Source organism: Nothobranchius furzeri, chromosome 18 (assembly GCF_043380555.1).
Source record: "Nothobranchius furzeri strain GRZ-AD chromosome 18, NfurGRZ-RIMD1, whole genome shotgun sequence".
Taxonomy (NCBI): Eukaryota; Metazoa; Chordata; class Actinopteri; order Cyprinodontiformes; family Nothobranchiidae; genus Nothobranchius; species Nothobranchius furzeri.
The window spans coordinates 19,348,785-19,367,514 of record NC_091758.1 but is presented as its reverse complement, the minus strand read 5'-3'; the positions used below and the strand labels follow the sequence as shown (position 1 = coordinate 19,367,514).

Genomic DNA, 18,730 nt, shown 5'->3' with positions numbered 1-18,730 from the left:
TGCATTTTTGTCATGAAGACTAAGACTAAAGCTTAGAAAAACACTGATTCCACAACTTGATATACGTTTTGTTTTTATGTATAATTTTCCATCTTAAGTCTTTATTGATCACACACTTGAATTCTGTTATTTGTAGCCATTGATGGCAGCACCATGATTAGACATAACTCAAAAAACAGGACAGGTGCCATTATGCAAGATTACCACGCATGGCAGCAGGCGTTCACAGCAACCGATCAGTGTGTTTCTTAAAGCAACACTGAATAAGTTTCCTGTTTCTCCCTCCTACTGGTTAAAGGCAGAATTGCAACAGTTGTAAACAAAGCTATCGCAGCCCGCTATTGCTAGTGCTAACAAAGCTAATGCTAACTGATATTAAATAAACAACAAAGATAAAAGATCCACTCTGTTGGACAAAAAATATTAATACTTTTAAGTCATATAGCAACAAAGCCAGGTCACCATCAGTCCATGATTAGCCTTAACTCCCTCAACGGAGTGTAGGCTGTGCTGACTTTACTCTTAGTTTTACTTCCAGGCTCTGCCATGATGCCAATGAAAAACAAAATTCTTCTTCCTGTTGTGCTTTTTGATGAGGGACAGCAAACTGAAAAAGCTACATGCTAGTGTACCTACCTAAACCATAAAATCCGTAAGTGCAGTTTCTGGTCTGCAGGGGGGAGCAGAGCGATGTCCAGTGTGATGATGTTCACATTTTTACCTCAAAAACCACTAGTATCAGTTTAAAAGCAATAGCCTAAAGTGTTAAACTCTTTAATGTTGTTTTAAAGCCAGTGATGATAAATATATATATATATATATATATATAATATGAAAATTATACCTTTTTTGTGAACTAACTTGTTTTCTTTTAGTTATTTTCCCATTTTCATTGAGTTTCAGTAATGTGTGCCCACATCATAAGGTGGTCTCGCGTTCTTGCCTGACATTCTTCACGAAAACTGTTTTTGTGCAGGGAAAGGCGCATGATCATGGTTCTAAAGCAAAAGTCTGAGGTTGAACATCCAGTATCTCCATGACTGACTTATTTAGGCCATATTTTGTTGTGTTTTAGGGACTGAGCACAGCCCACGAGCAGTTCAAAGCCACACTGCCAGAGGCTGATAAAGAGCGCATGGCCATCCTGGGCATTCACAACGAGATAGCTAAAATTGTGCAGACTTACCATGTGAACATGGCCGGCACCAACCCCTACACCACCATCAACCCACAGGAGATTAATGCCAAATGGGACAAGGTAATCCGAGCCGTACGCATGTGTGTTGTTATTTGATAAACAGACCAATCGCATAAAAGGATCAAACACTTGGATTCCCTCTTCAGCTCTTCAGGATCTCTGAACATCAGTCGAATCAAGCCAAAATAACCCTCTGATAGAAATTAAAAATAAATGGGACTGGTGGATATTTCATCATGTGGTTAAATAATTAAAGTGTTTGGAAGTGGAGCACAAGGGAAATGTTACGTAACGAGTAAAACATCAGTATGAGGTCGGTCTATTTTGTGATGCGAAGCTTGAAATTAGTTAAACATCAGTGTATTTTTTGTAATTTCCTAATAAATGCTCTACACATTTAGAGTAGAAGAAGCTGTTGGACTGCTTAAACAAATCGACCCAGCCCCGTTGTACATTCTGTGTTGAGCTCTTCCATCCCTCCGCTGCAGGTGAGGCAGCTGGTGCCTCAGCGCGACCAAGCTCTGATCGAAGAACACGCCCGGCAGCAGAACAACGAGCGTCTGCGCAGGCAGTTTGCCACCCAGGCCAACATCATCGGGCCCTGGATCCAGAACAAGATGCAGGTCGGTGTGAGCGCCGGCAGCAGTTTAATGATCAGAGTTCAGAAAGAGGCCAGCGTGGAGGAGTTGTAAAAAATATGCCATTATTGGTGGTCAAGAATTTGTTTTTAACAAATTATAGTAAATACCCCCCCCCCCCCCCCCTTCCAAAAACTCATAAAATACTAAAAGAATAAGTTCATTTACACTCAGATATTAAAGTGCAGAATTGTACCTTTCGGGGTACAACTGGTGTGGTACCTTCAATGGTACCATTTTGTACCATCAACTGTGGGTACAAATTTGTTTCTTTTTACATGCCAAACCCGTACCTTAGGGATCAAATTTGTACCCTTAAAGTACAAAAAAGGAGGACATGCAGAGAGACTGCAGACCTAGATGTGAACCTGGGACCTCCAACTTACACGAAAACTGACAAGACAAAAATATCAGAACACAGATGCAAATTCAAAAGTACCTGCTACAAGGACCGTGTCAGTATGACACCCATGTGAAAAGCCAGGATTTTTATTTTCCTGAGAGAATTTCATTCTGTACCAACCAGATCATTTTTACTTTAATGTCCTATAGCAGCGGTTCCCAACCTTTTTCCCAAGGGACCCCGTTTTTTACCAGTAAAATTTTTGACCACCCCCTCCCATTCTCTCTTCCAGTACAAACATTATTAAGAAATGATAAAATTGTTCAAGCACATTTTAATATGCTTTGATTCAATAGATAACAGTAATAGTAGGCTCCAGTACAGAACAAAGTCATTAACAAAACCAAACAGAGCATAATGTGCTTGACAGTTTGTATTACTTCTCTGAACACATTGTTTCTTGTAAACACTGATAAATCAATCATTCCTTTCAATAAACATTTGACACATAAAAAATACACTGAGAAAAATGTACTTAAATGTGTATATTACTGTTTATACTAGAGTATTTACTGTAAAGGCTGTGATTAATCAACCAGTCCTATCTTTAATGAACTTTTGACACTTGAAAATAAAACAGTGAGCTGAGCAAAATGTTCTTAAAAGTGTGTTACTTTTCTGTACTAATTATTTCCTGTCTTAATATCAGTAAACTTTTCACTCATGAAAAAAAATGTGAGCAAAATGTAGGCTATAACAAGTAATAAATGAAGTTTTAACCCCTTAAAGTGGAGAGGTCCTGGCGACCCACTGAGAGGCTTTGGCGCCTCCTTGTGGGGGTCGGGACCCCCAGGTTAGGAGCCACTGTCCTAGAAATACCAAAAAAAATAACCTTGTTGTTATTTACCAACTTGATAGACATTAAACCAAGAGCATCTCGTCACATTCTCTACTTTGCTGGTCAGGAAATTGGCCGCATCTCCATCGAGATGCACGGTACCCTGGAGGACCAGCTGACGCACCTCCGCCAGTACGAGAAAAGCATCGTCAACTACAAGCCAAAGATCGACCAGCTGGAGGGAGACCACCAGCTTATCCAGGAAGCTCTCATCTTCGACAACAAGCACACCAACTACACCATGGAGGTAACTATGACAATCAGATTCCTGTAAATTCCAAATATCTGATTGGTTAACCCTTGAAGCAACAAGTTAGTTTTCTACAAATGACAAAACTTTTGTTGATATGGAAACTCTTTGTCCTTGATTACTGATATGCTGACATCACAGGCTACCCACAATGCACAAGGTGCAGAAAATGTAATCAGAATGAAAACTTTAGTATTTTAGCCAAGAAAATTGAATTTCAGGCTCCATGAAAAACAGTGAATTTAAAAATTAATCATCATTTGAACAAAGAGCACTCGTCTTTACCTCTGAAACCCCTTTAAATATCCATGTCCTCTTAACGTTTGGTCGTCTTCTCCTCTGCAGCACATCCGTGTGGGCTGGGAGCAGTTACTCACCACCATCGCCCGTACCATCAATGAAATTGAGAACCAGATCTTGACGCGAGACGCCAAAGGCATCAGCCAGGAGCAGCTGAATGAGTTCCGGGCTTCCTTCAACCATTTTGACAGGGTCAGTACTGCTTCAGACAGAAGACAGGTCTGCACAGGTCGGTCGGTCAGTCAGATGTCTGGACATACATGCATAAATACATACATGCAATGCATGTATTTATGCATGTATGTATGTATAAATACAACAGGAACAAGTAATGTTGTGCTGCAGCTTTTATTACATGGATAATGAAATAAAATGGATCGTATTTAATAATATTTTAATCACCCCTTCTATAAACCTCCACCTCTCCTACTTTCATAAACTGTTTTATTTATAAGGGTGAACATGTGACCGGAGCAGATATTATTGCCATTTAAAAAAAAGCTTGCCATCCAACTCTACTTCCCAAAACTGTGAGCAGTAATTAGAACCAGCAGGAAGTCAAATGTAAATTTGAACTTGATTTAATTTCTAATTGTAAAGGTTTCTGCTTAGTCAGGTATGTAAATAAAAAAGTTAACTCAATACTAAAGACCAAATCATAATATGTTGAATATATTTACCTAAATATTCAGATTTAAATTGAAATATTTTCACGTGTTAATATATAATCATGTTTAAACTAGGGGTGGGCTTCAATTAAAAATAAATGTATCTAATTAATTAGTCTTTGTAATTATTAAATATTAATTAATCGCATTTTAATCATTCATGAAAATTAGCCACCAAACTATTTTTTATTAAAAATAATGAGGCAGAGAATCAAATGTTAAACGTGGATATTATATTTTTGTAAACTCAAGCTCTTAATTTCTGGAGAAAAAAAATAAACTATGCTTTTTAATTATTCAAATGTCACTGTGTTAAATGAAACAAAACTCCAATCCACTAAAATTCATAAATGCAAATAGAAAACACCTGCAAATGGTTCCTGAGCCTTTAATTGATCTCTCAGTCTAGTTGAATGGACTTTTGCACCATATTCAAAATTTTTCTGTTTCACTTATATGTAATTGGGTGTTTTTATTAGCATTTCTATTTCTCATAATCTAGTAAAATTACTTTGAATTAAAATCTGCCATCGCTATTGGCTAAGAGGTACCCTAGAACGTTGGTACCATATGATGTCTCAATGATGTTGTGAGCCTGTGAGTGTGTATTTGTTAGTGGCTCCGCCCTCTCATTCTGCTAGGCAACAGCATTTGTTGCAGTTTTCAAACCGGAAGTGGGAGCGGAGTAATACTCTGGTAGAGGGTGATTTGCTTTATTGTGACATCATAAGGTACCAGCTAACATTCTAGGGTACCTCTTATCCAATAGCGATGGCAGATTTAAATTCAACTGCAGTACAGAGTTTTTACCTGACAACGGCACAACACTGACAGTTTTAAGCAGAAAACTTAAATTTTAACTAAATGCACTAAAGTGCTAAACTATCTACTACACGTGTCTGCAGCACAATTAGACACACATGTATATGGTTAATCAGGAAAATAAGTTGATTTGGGGGTGACTTGCTCTTTAAATTTACTAACTTGGAGGGTGACTCGCTCTTTAAATTTACTAACTTGGATCAGACCCAGACGAGGAAGTGCTGAAACTGGGTGAAGACACTTTAAGGAATTAATGATCGAATTAATGATCTGACGTAGAGCTGGGCGATATGGCCTAAAATCAGTATCACGATATATTGAGGATTTCATCTCCAACGATAAACGGACGATACCTACAGGTATGCGCAGAAACAAAATATGTCCACTAGATGGGGCTGTCACATGTATTACGTTGAGACATTTTTTCGTGACTCAACAGCTTCTTAAAGGGAAATGAATGTTGCCAACCTACAAACACCTTTTCATTTTTTTATTATCAACTTTATTGACATGGGGGAAATTATCATGATAAGAGTCAGAAACTTTGATAACGATACATTTTCGATTGATTGCCAAGCCCTAATCTGATGTCATTCCTTACATGGGAAGTCCCGCTCTCACATCAAGGGTATAGCTGCAGACCTGCAGATTCACACCTGCAGCAGCTAACCTTTAGGTCTCCAGGTCTGCAACCTGATCACATCTTCCTTGTTCCTCACTGGCCCTGCATGTAAACATTCGCCCCTTTAGCTCCGATCAGCAGACGACCGCTTCGACACACTTTGTGGCTGAATTATAGTAACGTACGTAACGCATAGTCAGTCACTCGTCTCAGAAAAATGTAGCAAACCAACGGAATTGTTTAGAAAATTATCAGTTTTAGGAGCGTTACTGTTGCTTTAAGACATGTTCTTTGACTGTTTAGAGTAGAGAACACGGAGCATTTTCCCAGCTGTTTGTCTGATTACTTTCATAAACTAAAAGCAAAACATAATTCTGTCTGATGTCACTGCTGCACAAATGTTACTACATTAGGAATTTAGCTTACGGGACTTGATAAATCTTCAGGTGCGCAGATCAATAAAACAAGCGCTGCATGCAGCAGCAGCAGTGAGATCAGAGACGACCTCTTAAAAATGTCCATGTGACGGACTCCGTAGTTTTCAGGACGCATTTTTCACAAGTTAAAATAAGAGGCCAAGGTGTTTCCTAAATGCTGCATCAGTCCAAGCAAGGCACTTCTCTTATAATTTAGTAGCAGAGCAAGGCTGCTTTGTTGTGTGTGTCAGTGAAATCAGCGTACCCAGAAATCGTGCAACGACAAAGGCTCCGCCTTTTTGAATTTCAACCTGTGATTAAATGTGCAAAATGTTTTAACAAATCATTTTTTTCTAATCAATTAAAATTAATGCGTTAAAGTCCCACCCCTAGTTCAAACATTTCCTCTTACTGTCATTTCTTAAAAAATCGTAGTGATATTGACATCCTTTTACTAACCAAATGGAGAACATGCAGCTGATTTTATATGTATACATTTATATGCAGCGCCCCGTAGTTTAAAGGCCAAGTTCACTGATAAAACTGTTTTTTACCCGTTTTTGAAATATGAACGGTTGCTTTCTGAGGTTAACATGCAGACATGACAATCTTTCACCCCCATTTCCTGCATTAGGCGCTGATAAACAATAAACGGGGAACTCTCAGATCGGAAAAGCCGGTGACATTAGTACAGCGATGAGCATTCATGGCCTCACCCATCTTGGCTCATGACAGGGAAGGCTGTTGTTGGTTTAGCATCCAGGAGAGAGCAGAGCACATCTTGGCTAGTAGAAGCTAACCATTAGCATTAGCAACTCCACAACACAACGAAACCCCGTCAGGCTTGTGTTATTTGTGGATATAAAAGATCAATGTTGCAGAGCAAAGAGTCAGTGGTAGAGTCGTGTTGCTGTTATCCAATCATCAGCAAGATGTCCCAAAACCAGGAAAAACTCCAAATCCTGCTGTTTCCTGCTCCCCACTGCTGTGGCTAACTTCTAGTTCCTTGATCAGGAGCGCTAGAGCTTACTTCCGACAGAGATCGACTCACAAGGCATTGATTTATACTAAAGACCTCTGCAAATGTGTTAAAAATCAAGTGAACTTGGTCTTAAACATGTTTACATATCCTGAAAGCATTTGGATATGTGTAAATCTTCATTTACACATTTAAACATGAAGAAAAGTGATGTTGTCCTGTTTCTAAGTTGATACAGTGTGGTATTGTGTACTTGTGCCACTGATGAATAACCCCACCTGAAGGGCCGTTGGTCTGCCTGCCACACTGCACATTAACTCCTCTGAATGCCTTGGCCCAGCATGGCAGCACTGCTGCCACTGTGTGTTCACCTGCCACATCCTAATAAAGATGCACCTTTTCTCTGTTCTCTGTCTCTTTTGCATGACCCCTCTCCCTTCACCCCCTCACCCCTTTTCCCCCCTCCTCGTGCATGGACCACTCCCTCCACACACCACCTCACCCACCTCCTTGTCCCACCTCCCCATCACTGACACTGCTGTATATGTTGCTGCATGGCCCCGACGCCTCGCCTCACCGGGCACTGGCCTTCCACACACCAGGACCATTCGGGCACTCTAGGCGCGGAAGAATTCAAGGCCTGCCTGATCAGCCTGGGCTTCGATATCGGCAACGATGCACAGGTACTTAACCGCAGCCACACCCATGCGGTGAGAGGTTTAACTGTTTTTTTTTCTCCTCCTTTTGCACTTTTCCCCTTTATTCTTCCATCCCTTCCCCTTTTATTCTCGTCTATGCTCTCTTGTCTGAATGTGCTTCTTCGTCTTCCTTATCTTGCAACATCCACATTATGGATTGTTGTGGTTTTCCTGCTTACTTTTCTACCTTTATCCCCACATCCTCCTCCCATCTTTCTCTCCCCCTCCTGGTTTTGTTTGTGCCCTGCTGACCTTGTAGAAGAGAACAGGAATCATGGATGCTGATGACTTCAAAACCTGCCTTATCTCCATGGGTTACAACCTGGTAAAGCCATGAGCTCTCTCCAACTTATTTTGTATCCAGAGCTGCTGGAATTGGTAATGCATGGAATTCAATGTTGTTTCAAATGGAAACCAGTTTTTTCTGCAGAGTTCTGTTCTGTAAGGACTCATGATGGAAGATTTGCACTCAGTACCTAAAAATAAACATATGGTCACATCATGAAGCTAAAAGATGGAAATGTGACATGTTCTCTCTGTTGCCACCAGGGTGAGAATGAATTCTCCCGCATCATGAGCATAGTGGATCCCAACAGAATGGGAATTGTCACCTTCCAGGCCTTTATAGACTTCATGTCCCGCGAAACGGCTGACACGGACACAGCAGACCAGGTCATGGCGTCCTTCAAAGTACTTGCTGGGGACAAGGTACAGTAGCACATCAGACCGTAGGGATGTTCGCCGGCGAGTCCTAACATGAGTTTAAAGTTTATTTAATGTTTAAGTAAAAACAGAGAAAACTATAACTGTTTTCAAGAAAATGAAACCTTCAGACATGAAGTATGAAGCTGCCAATGTGAAAGGATGCATCTGATTGTTGGTCATGTTTGAAACGGACTCATTTCTTTATTTCACAGCACTTTGTTGTTAGAGGCAGGCCATCTTTTCATTTTCTTCCTATTTTGTTTACAGTGTTGGGAGTAACGCGGTACAAAAGTAATTAATTACTGTAATGCATTGCTTTTTGCTGTAATGTGGTAATGTAAGGCATTACAGGGAAAGAAAATGGCAATATTTACTCGGTACAATTGTCAGTAACGCGGTAATTACAATGCATTTTTTAACCCAGAATCAAGATGCGGGTTTCTTAAAAATTAAAATTGCGGAAAGCTCAAAATAAAGATCCGGTATCTACAGGTGCTGGCCAGTAAATTAGAATATCATCAAAAGGTTGAAAATATTTCAGTAATTCCATTCAAAACGTGAAACTTGTACATTATATTCATGCAATGCACACAGACCAATGTATTTCCGATGTTTATTACGTTTAATTTTGATATTTATAGGTGACAACCAATGAAAACATCAAATCTGGTATCTCAGAAAATTAGAATATTCTAAAGGCCAATGAAAAAATGTTTGTTTCTCTAATGTTGGCCAACTGAAAAGAATGAACATGAAAAGAATGTGCATGTATAGCACTCAATACTTAGTCGGGGCTCCTTTTGCCTCAATAACTGCAGTAATGCGGCGTGGCATGGACTCGATCAGTCTGTGGCACTGCTCAGGTGTTATGAGAGCCCAGGCTGCTCTGATAGTCGTCTTCAGCTCCTCTGCATTGTTGGGTCTAGCGTATTGCATCCTCCGCTTCACAATACCCCATAGATTTTCTATGGGGTTAAGGTCAGGCGAGTTTGCTGGCCAATCAAGGACTGGGATACCATGGTCCTTGAACCAGGTGCTGGTGGTTTTGGCACTGTGTGCAGGTGCCAAGTCCTGTTGAAAGGTGAAGTCTGCATCCCCATAAAGTTGGTCAGCAGCAGGAAGCATGAAGTGCTCTAAAACTTCCTGGTAGACGGCTGCATTGACCCTGGACCTCAGGAAAGAGAGTGGGCCAACACCGGCAGATGACATGGCACCCCACACCATCACTGACGGTGGAAACTTTACACTGGACCTCATGCAACGTGGATTCTGTGCTTCTCCGCTCTTCCTCCTGACTCTGGGTCCTTGATTTCCAAAGGAAATGCAGAACTTGCTTTCATCAGAAAACATAACTTTGGACCACTCAGCATCAGTCCAGTCCTTTTTGTCCTTGGCCCAGGCGAGACGCTTCTTGCGCTGTTTCTTGTTCAAGAGTGGCTTGACACACGGAATGCGACACCTGAATCCCATGTCTTTCATGAGTCTCCTCGTGGTGGTTCTTGAAGCGCTGACTCCAGCTGCAGTCCACTCTTTGTGGATCTCCCCCACATTTTTGAATGGGTTTGTCGTCACAATTCTCTGCAGGGTGCGGTTATCCCTAGAGCTTGTACACTTTTTTCTACCACATTTTTTCCGTCCCTTCGCCTGTCTGTTAATGTGCTTGGACACAGAGCTCTGCGAACAGCCAGCTTCTTTAGCAATCACCTTTTGTGTCTTGCCCTCCTTGTGCAAGGTGTCAATGATTGTCTTTTGGACAGCTGTTAAGTCAGAAGTCTTCCCCATGATTGTGGTGCCTTCAAAACAAGACTGAGGGACCTTTTAAAGGCCTTTGCAGGTGTTTTGAGTAAATCAGCTGATTAGAGTGGCAGCAGGTGTCTTCTATATTCAGCCTTTTCAGAATATTCTAATTTTTTGAGATACCAAATTTGGAGTTTTCATTAGTTGTCACTTATGAATATCTAATTTAAATGTAATGAACATTGGAAATACATTGGTCTGTGTGCATTGCATGAATATAATGTACAAGTTTCACGTTTTGAATGGAATTACTGAAATATTTTCAACCTTTTGATGATATTCTAATTTACTGGCCAGCACCTGTACATGTATGACGTCATTTATGGACTCCGCTTTGCGGGAATTCTATGAGCAGAGAGGACGCAGCGGTAACTGCTCAAATACTCCAGCTGCGTCCTGCGCTCGGCCGCTGTTAGATTCACAAAATCGCTCCACCAAAACAAAATAATTCACTTGCGATCGTTCATATCAGCCCATATTCCCTGTACTTTCTGTTCTTTTCTGACGTGCTTTGCCTCAGCTGAGTTCGTAATCTGTGCCCTCGCCCGGTGATTTCAACTCATTTGCTGCTGGAGCGCAGCGCGTATGAAGCTTTTTTTTTTTTTTTTTTGCGTTCGGTAGATCCCTTTGGCTGATTGGTTAGAAAGTAGGAAATCTAGGAAACTGTTTTTCTGGAAGACGGAGAAAACATGCAGCATGCAGGAAGGTTAGAGAGAGAAAGGGCCAGAAATTATTCAAATAAAATCAAGAAAACAAAACAAAGTGCTTGAAAAGAAAAAAAGTAGGTAGATTTATCCCCAATACACATTTTTACCAGTGAAAAGCAATAGTATATAAGCATTTAATATTTATACATGTGATAGAATCAGATCACCCCAGAAGTCAGTCCCACATCCAGGGCCGTATCAAGGCATTTGGGGACCAAGGCAAATATAGGCTTGGAGCCCCCACCACCTCACTCCCTGCTCAGTTAATCTAAGATGGCAGCGTGCTGAGAGTACAGATTGTTGTTGCTTTTATTTAATAAAGAACTGTTATTATATCTGACTGTTTTTAACAGCAATGCTCAGACACCACATCACCTTCCTCTGGATGTGTCATGAGTTCACCGAGCATCACATGATCTAATTCATATTGAAATTGGTTTGGTAAAAGTAACTTAAATTAATGCTAAAGTAGTGTAATGCCTTACATTTTAAAATAAGTAATATTATAATGTAATCAATTACATTAAAATGAGGGTAACAAGTAATAAATAATGCATTACAGTTTTGAAGTAACTTGTCCAACACTGTTTGTTAATTAGTACATTTATTGGGTATAATCTGCTGTTTTACTGCTGAGGTGTACAGGGATGCTTTCAAATTGTAGATGAACAAAACTTCCTAATTTTATTGCAGTTGGAATCAAAACAATTAAAAATGTTTAATTTAGTGTGGATTTTCTGGGGAGTTGCTGAAACTGCTGCGTTTCAAACACATTTTGTTGAAACTGAAGCCATTCGTAGCGGACTCTGGTGTTGCAAGCTGCATTTATTAGAATTCTGCAGCAGAAATGAGTAAAAAAACATCTGTCTAAACTAACTTTTTCATCCTTTGATTTAAATATAAAGTTTTATCTGTACGATGTGTTCTGATGCGGCAGCTGAATTGTAATTTTTTTACTTTTAGTAAATAATGTTCTCTTTTATGGTGCGCTGAGAACAGAAATGGAAGAAAATAAATGATGGGAATAAAAATAAGAATAAGAACAGTTTATTGTAGCTGCTGCTCATGCTTAACCATATTTGTGTTTTTCTCTAATCCTCGGTAGAACTACATCTTAGCTGATGAACTTCGTCGGGAGCTTCCTCCGGACCAGGCTGAGTACTGCATCGCCCGCATGGCCCCTTACACCGGGCCCGATGGCGTCCCCGGGGCCCTTGACTACATGTCCTTCTCCACCGCTTTGTATGGCGAGAGTGACCTCTGAACACTATCCTCCAGACCCGGGACCACCAGCCTACCTGCTCCAGTCACCACCACGTTCTCACACAATCACCACACTCCTGTACTACCACGCTTGTGTTTTTGTACGTTTCTGGCCTTATCTTTTTGTCCGTATCCTCCATGTTGTTTCTCCCTCAGCCTGTTCGCCGCTCCCTCACCTTATTTGCTTTCCATGCAATGCAGCTGCTCTCCAGGTTTACAAAGAGTGGGAAAAATAATTATTTTGTTTGTTTTTATTTTACTTGTTGTCATTGTTTTTCCTCAAAAAATGAATAAAGTAAACATATTTTATTATACTGAACAAAAAAGGTATTTTTCTTCACCTGATTGAAATAAGAGAAAAAGTTGTAATAAAGATTAAAGATGCTGTTCTCTCTCCTGTCATTCTGTTCACAGAAGGCTTCATCCTTGAGTGTTTAGTTTCTGACTTGGTGCAGCTATCAGACTATTCTACATCCTTGATAAAAAAAATAACACAGAACTGTTGTAATGGTTATAAAACTTAAATATTTTTATTGGCTCTACTTTCTGATGGAAGTTTAATGGATGACTAATACTTATTCATTGAATTGTTTTTCTAATTCAGAATATTACAACCTAGTGTGTGTAATGATTATGATACAGGTTTGTTTATCAAAAAGGTTTCGTATAATAATCTGCCACAGTCCAGTGATAAATTGGGTTTTATTAAAACTACAGGTTGTAGTTCACAAGTTTTTGAGCATTTCTATTCATAGTTCAAAAAGTACCTGTAGTACAGCAGTGCCAAATCCTGATTATTTTACAGGTTTTTCTGCTTTAACACGTCTGATTTAGATCAGTGGGCTATTAATAAACTTCTGCAGAACTGTGTGTTGTGCTGAGCAGGTAATTCAACTATTGAGTCAGGTGTGTTGGAGCGAGACAACAAAACATGCTGGATGGAGTCCCTCGAGGAACGGGGTTGGATTACAGTACTGTAGCATAATCAACATCTGAAGTGACCTCCGTGATGTAATAGTTAAATTGTTGGCTATTTACGTTGATCACTTGCATAAATGTAGCTTTATTGCAAGATCAAAAGATGGAAAATATATATTGTGATTTTTAGTGATCACAGGTTCAGTTTGAATCTATTCAGTTTTTGGTGTTGAGCTTATTTAACCTCCTGAGACCCAAACTTGTTTTTGATGCAATTTAAAAGAAAAAAACATCTAGTTATTAGATTAGTCAGCTCTCATTAATGGAAACAAAATTACAAATATTAAAATAGAATCCAATTCAATTAAAATGCTTAATTTCCTACAACAAAAGAAAGAAAACAAATGTTAACGTCAAGCTCAAGTGTCTATAAAAACAAAGGTCTCAGTTGAAGAAAATAAAATTTTCTAGTGCTAGGAGCCGATGTTCATATGTGGACATGGGGTCCTAGAAGGTTGAACACCCCTAGACACTAGTGGGCTGCACAATAAAACCTGTGGTTTGTGCTGCAAAAGAGAAATAATGATCCTGTTTGGTGTTTATTAGCTCACCAGTCATCAGTGGTTTGGACTTAATACTGGATATACAAAAATGTTTAAAGATTAGAATATAAGAACATACTATAATGGTGTAGAAACAAAATTCTTGCAGAAGTTGAGGTGAACATGATTAAGTTTGGCAACAAAGATATAATTCTTTATCAAATGTGGATTGGGTACATTAAGTTTGTACAGTTTGACGAAGCAATATTCTAAACTTTTAATCTAAATGTTATTGTCTAATCGTTTTTTGTTTTTTAGTTTTCTAGCCCCTACTGGGCAAAAAGACACGTTTAAATTTATGGACACATTCACCTAGGAACTATTTATCGTTTACTTGTAACTGCTCGGGACTTTTAGCCCGTCGGACCTGTTTAGGAAGCCATTCCCAGCTGTGACCTGTTAGCTGTTCACAACAAATGCACGTGTAGCCAAAGACAAGTCATGTTTACTTTGAGGACTTTACAGAGAAATAAAACCGTGAAATATGGAGTTCCTATGCTTGTAAGTAGCAGTTTTAGTATTTGGTATTTTATTTTATTTTATTTTATTTATGTTACAAAGAGCTAGCGTGTAGCTAGCTTGTTGGCTGTTGTGGGAAAACAACGGATCAGAAATAGCGCATTTTCCCCCAGGGATAATGAAGTCAAATGTAATCTTTAAAGTCTTTTAGTTATTTGACTTTTCAGCATTAGACGTTTTAACGCAGGTTTTTGCTGCTAGTTTCACATTTTTTCTGGCACATTTCAATGTCATGTTAGTTACATCACTTCACATTTGCAGTTTTACATACAGCTGTCATATTTTTAACGACAGTAGATATTGTCAATGAAGTGGTAATGTAATATAATCATGATTTAATTTACAACACCCTTATTAGATGTATTAGTCTAACCTTTTGTGGCTTTGAACTGCATTCAGTGCTCAAGCAAAATCTTAAAACTGACAAAGTAGCCTCTTATCTTTTTGAAGTTTGAGAAATGGCTAATAAAATGTGCCTTAACGAGTCATCGTGAGCTCAAATATTTTTCTGATTTAAGTCCAAATGCCCATGAAGTTCCTAACCAGATGTGTTTTATTTCAGTTGCTGATAGTTGGTGGCTCCTTTGGCCTTCGAGAGTTTACTCAAATCCGATACGATGCCCAGAAGATCAAGAAAAGGGTTGGACTTTAATTACATGAACTTTTTTGTCATCATCAGGGTTTTTATTGGTCATTGATCTTGTTTTATATATATAAGTGCTTAAAACTGTAACAAAAAACCCTTATGAGACATAAAAATGAAACTAGTTGTGATGTATGTGTTAGTCATCAAAATAAGGTGCTGGAAACCTCCGACATTTACATTAAAATATCTCTGAACGAGGCGGGATTTCTAAATCTGTGGAATCACAAATCCTGGTTTAATTTCTCCAAGACCAGAATGTGCAGGCGCCTCCTAGTGGTAGAAAGTGTCACTGTGCTTTTAGTGAACAAAAATCTTAGATATTTTAAAAATTGCAATAAATCAAATTCACTCCTATTCCACATGTGTCCATCACTAATGGGCATTAATCTCCTTTTATGTGACTGCACTCATTTGAGAACAAGCCCGATGTTTCATCAAGTAAAAGCTAATTTATTACCACGAGAGGAGAGAATCCTAACTTTATGAGCTGTTATATTTCTGTGATCTGGGACGAGTAGCTGTTTTATTTGTTTGGACTGAAAATGGATGTAAGTCACCTGGGTGGGCCTAGATGGTTGGGGCTTTGCTTCTTATCACTTCTGTCGTGATGGAGCAACAGAAGATGCTTGAGGAGGAGCTGTGTCTGTGCACACCCACAACTCGCTCTCCTTCACTGGAACATGCAGCACTTTCACACACTGTAGAGATCCGTTTTCTGCTCAGTGTGTGATTTAATCCTGTAAATATCTGAACTGTTTCAACAATGTGCATTATTAAAACCACTCTTCACATTCTGGTGGAATTATAATTGGCTGGTTGCATTAGTTGGTTCTAGCAGATATTAAATCTAGGCTGGGAGGAAGTCTGGAGTGATGTCATTAGCATTTTCTTTTTAGTGAAATCATATCGCCTGAAGGCAAAGACTAACTTAAGGGCTTTTTTTCCTCGTCTGTTCGGGTTTTTAACATTCCTATTAGGTTGTCCTCCCAGTTTTACTGATTTATTTATTTATTTATCTAATAAAGTTTAAGCTGTGGGTGTTGTATTAATTTCCGAGACCATTAGTTTGACAGCTGCAGAATATTTAATGTAATATTTATTAGTCTTGGTAATGTGACTCTAATTACGAGTCAATCATGGAATTGTGAGACTCATCCGTCACACACAAAACTTCAGAGCTTTTCCTTTGAAATATTAGAACTCATTAAAAGTAATGACTAAAAATGGGATTCATTTGGGACCTATTTTTGGAAAAATCCCCATTAGAATTGCAAAGAGAGCAGCTCTGGACCAAACTGTCACCCGCAATCCTGCAACACCACTTTGTTTTTTCTCAGTTTAAGTTTTCTTCGTAGGTTTGGAGGAACTCAACTTGGTCTGTTGAGGAAAAATTCCCTTATGTCACTCAAACGTATGAAAGGAATGTGATTCTTTTCAGGCGTTATTCGTTGTTTGAAGAGAGACGTGGTGCTGCTAGGTGCTGTCAGAAATGTCTACTGATTTTCTCTATATTTGTCTTTTTCCACATATAAAAATGATATTCAAATGAGGAGATCCTCCACCTGCAGGAAAGATGAATTTCTTCTGTCTCCTTTATCAGTTGGATCCTTCACTGGAGGCTAAAGTGGACTCCCAGAAGCAATCGGTCATGCTGGAGGAGGAATATGAGGTAGGTGACTCTTGGGATGTGTTTTTATGCTGTCATGATTTTCAAACTGCTTTCGTCACGTCATTTTGAGTGTGTGCTGCAGGGAGGATGCTGGTAGTGGGTTCAAAATCCGGCTATGTTCAGTCTGAGCGGAGTTCTTTTCGTACATGATTGGGTTCACGGTGGACTTTGTTTTACGATCACATTTTTGTTTCATCAATCTGCAGGTGAAAGAATGTTTACTCTTTTACTTTTTTTTATTGGACCTATTATGTAAACTCACCTTTTGCATCCTTTTGTGCTGCTATGTGGGTCTCTGCTGCCTCCATAAACACTCCAAACATGAATAAAAAGTCCATCTGTTTCTTGTCAGGGTTTATTCGGAATTATGTCTAAAACAAGACGGTTTTTTTTAAAGTCCCACCTACCATGTGCAAGAATGAGCTGCTGCTGGAGTAGTAGCGGCTCTACTCTGAGCCCCTCCTGGACATCAGAGCCTCAGCTCATAGCAGCCTGAGCAGGGGTGGGGGGAGCCAGCTCCAGCTTGTTTCTTTAAAGTGACATAGTCCTGAAACGACTCATTGTGGAAGGTACTGAAACTGGACAGTATGGAGCTCCCTAGTTGGGATGCTGCCCCCGCGACCCGGACCTGGATAAGCGGAGGAAGATGACGACGACTGAAACTGTGGAGAATAAAACTGCTGAATTCACTTCATTTGAGCGGGTTAGGGTTAGGATATTTTATTTTTCCTGGAGCTTGGAAACACTCATGTTGCATTTGTGCGGTTGGAGCGGTGCAACGTGTTGTTGACATGGTGACTTTTGAATGCTGATGTTTGTAAACCATCCGGTATTAAACCAAATCTGCTGCTGTATGTCTGGGAATCAGGTGTTAAATACAGTCATGACTGTTTTTCAAAACTGTCATTAATAGGATTTAGTTAGAAGTAAAAACAGAAAATCAACACCAACTATTTACTTGACTAAAACGTTTGTTATTGGCTGTTTGTGAATACTGAAGTATAGTCCAGAGACTTTTGGTTCTAACATTCGTTCTTCTACCTCAAAGGGGAAGTCTGAATATATTTAATATTCTATAATCTTCTTTTTTGAGAGACTTTCTCACATCGGCTGTTTTGTCAGCTGTTTTATTTTTTTTACATGAAACAAGCTGAGATAAAAATGATCAGGCTTGACCTTGAAATGCATATTTTAATTGATTCGAAAGATGCCCGCAGACACTTTTCTTTTTGTTTATGTTATATAAGTCACCATTTTGCTGTTTTGCTTCTGCAGAAGTTAAAGGAAGTGAAAATAGATGAGTGGAAGAACATCCGTGGTCCTCGTCCCTGGGAGGACTCCAAGGAGTACCAGGAGGAGCAGCGCAGGAGTCGGAGCTAAACAGACTGAACTGATGGGGAGGGGGGCGGGACCCGTGGAGTCCAGGCGCTGCAGCTTCAGGAGCTATCTGCTGGTTTGTGTTGGACCTGAGTTTTTGGACGCGTGCATTAGTGTGTGTGTGTGTGTGTGTGTGTGGGTGGGGTCGGGGTGGGGGGGTTCTCCGTTAATAAATTTATATTTATTACCCGGAGAGACCAGGAGCTTCTAAACCAGCCAGCGGGTGGCACCTTACCTTCTGTTTTCACAATAAACATCATAAATGTGATTTATAGTATAATTGCTTTGTTTCAATAAATTATTGCTGATTTTCTTAAGAGTTCGCTTTGCTCTCATTTACTTTTTGGCCAGATCTCTTGGACACGGCCTCCTGTTTACAGTAGAGTTGCACTGATTCACCAGCTGAAAGTAGAAAAGAATAAATAAGAGGAGTTTAGCTTCTCAGGCTTCATATGTCTCAACAGTAATCTGTTTTTCTAACACTACTTCACAATGTGGTGGATTGATTGCATTTCTAATGGAAATGGTATTACCTCCTCTGTTTTTGTCCGGCTAAACAACAGAACATGAGTTCGGCGTCAGATGGGTGTGTGAAGGTAATCTCTGTGTGAGTGACAGATAATATATGTGCTGCCTCACCTCATTCAGCCGTGAAATGAATAGTAATGAATATTCCTCGGGTGCATACATCTCTC

At 39.6% G+C, this 18,730-nt stretch overlaps 2 protein-coding genes across 6 annotated transcripts in view; both read left to right on the top strand.

Moving 5' to 3' along the window:
* actn1 (actinin, alpha 1) overlaps nt 1–12,689 on the top strand; it is a 74,554-nt gene extending 61,865 nt beyond the window's left edge. For 2 of the 5 annotated variants that reach the window (XM_015969173.3, XM_015969172.3), the window contains exons 15-22: nt 1,076–1,258; nt 1,687–1,821; nt 3,145–3,324; nt 3,673–3,819; nt 7,737–7,817; nt 8,092–8,157; nt 8,382–8,540; nt 12,147–12,689. In XM_015969173.3, coding sequence (XP_015824659.1) covers nt 1,076–1,258; nt 1,687–1,821; nt 3,145–3,324; nt 3,673–3,819; nt 7,737–7,817; nt 8,092–8,157; nt 8,382–8,540; nt 12,147–12,305 — 1,110 coding nt within the window. In that variant the 3' untranslated portion in view covers nt 12,306–12,689. The remainder of the gene's footprint in view (nt 1–1,075; nt 1,259–1,686; nt 1,822–3,144; nt 3,325–3,672; nt 3,820–7,736; nt 7,818–8,091; nt 8,158–8,381; nt 8,541–12,146) is intronic. The other 3 variants (XM_015969176.3, XM_015969175.3, XM_015969174.3) reach the window with 2 other exon arrangements.
* Nucleotides 12,690–14,036: 1,347 nt separating this feature from the next.
* cox16 (cytochrome c oxidase assembly factor COX16) lies at nt 14,037–18,097 on the top strand. The gene is made up of 4 exons (XM_015969221.3): nt 14,037–14,325; nt 14,906–14,983; nt 16,590–16,658; nt 17,934–18,097. The coding sequence occupies exons 1-4, from the start codon at nt 14,266–14,268 to the stop codon at nt 18,036–18,038; spliced, it is 312 nt and encodes a 103-aa protein (XP_015824707.1). The 5' UTR covers nt 14,037–14,265; the 3' UTR covers nt 18,039–18,097.
* The last annotated feature ends 633 nt before the right edge of the window (nt 18,098–18,730 follow it).

Coding starts and splice junctions, on each gene's coding strand:
- cox16 (XM_015969221.3), top strand. CDS start 14,266: ATGTTTACTTTGAGGACTTTACAGAGAAATAAAACCGTGAAATATGGA. Junction 14,984..16,589: donor CCCAGAAGATCAAGAAAAGG/GTTGGACTTTAA, acceptor CTCCTTTATCAG/TTGGATCCTTCACTGGAGGC. Junction 16,659..17,933: donor TGCTGGAGGAGGAATATGAG/GTAGGTGACTCT, acceptor TTGCTTCTGCAG/AAGTTAAAGGAAGTGAAAAT.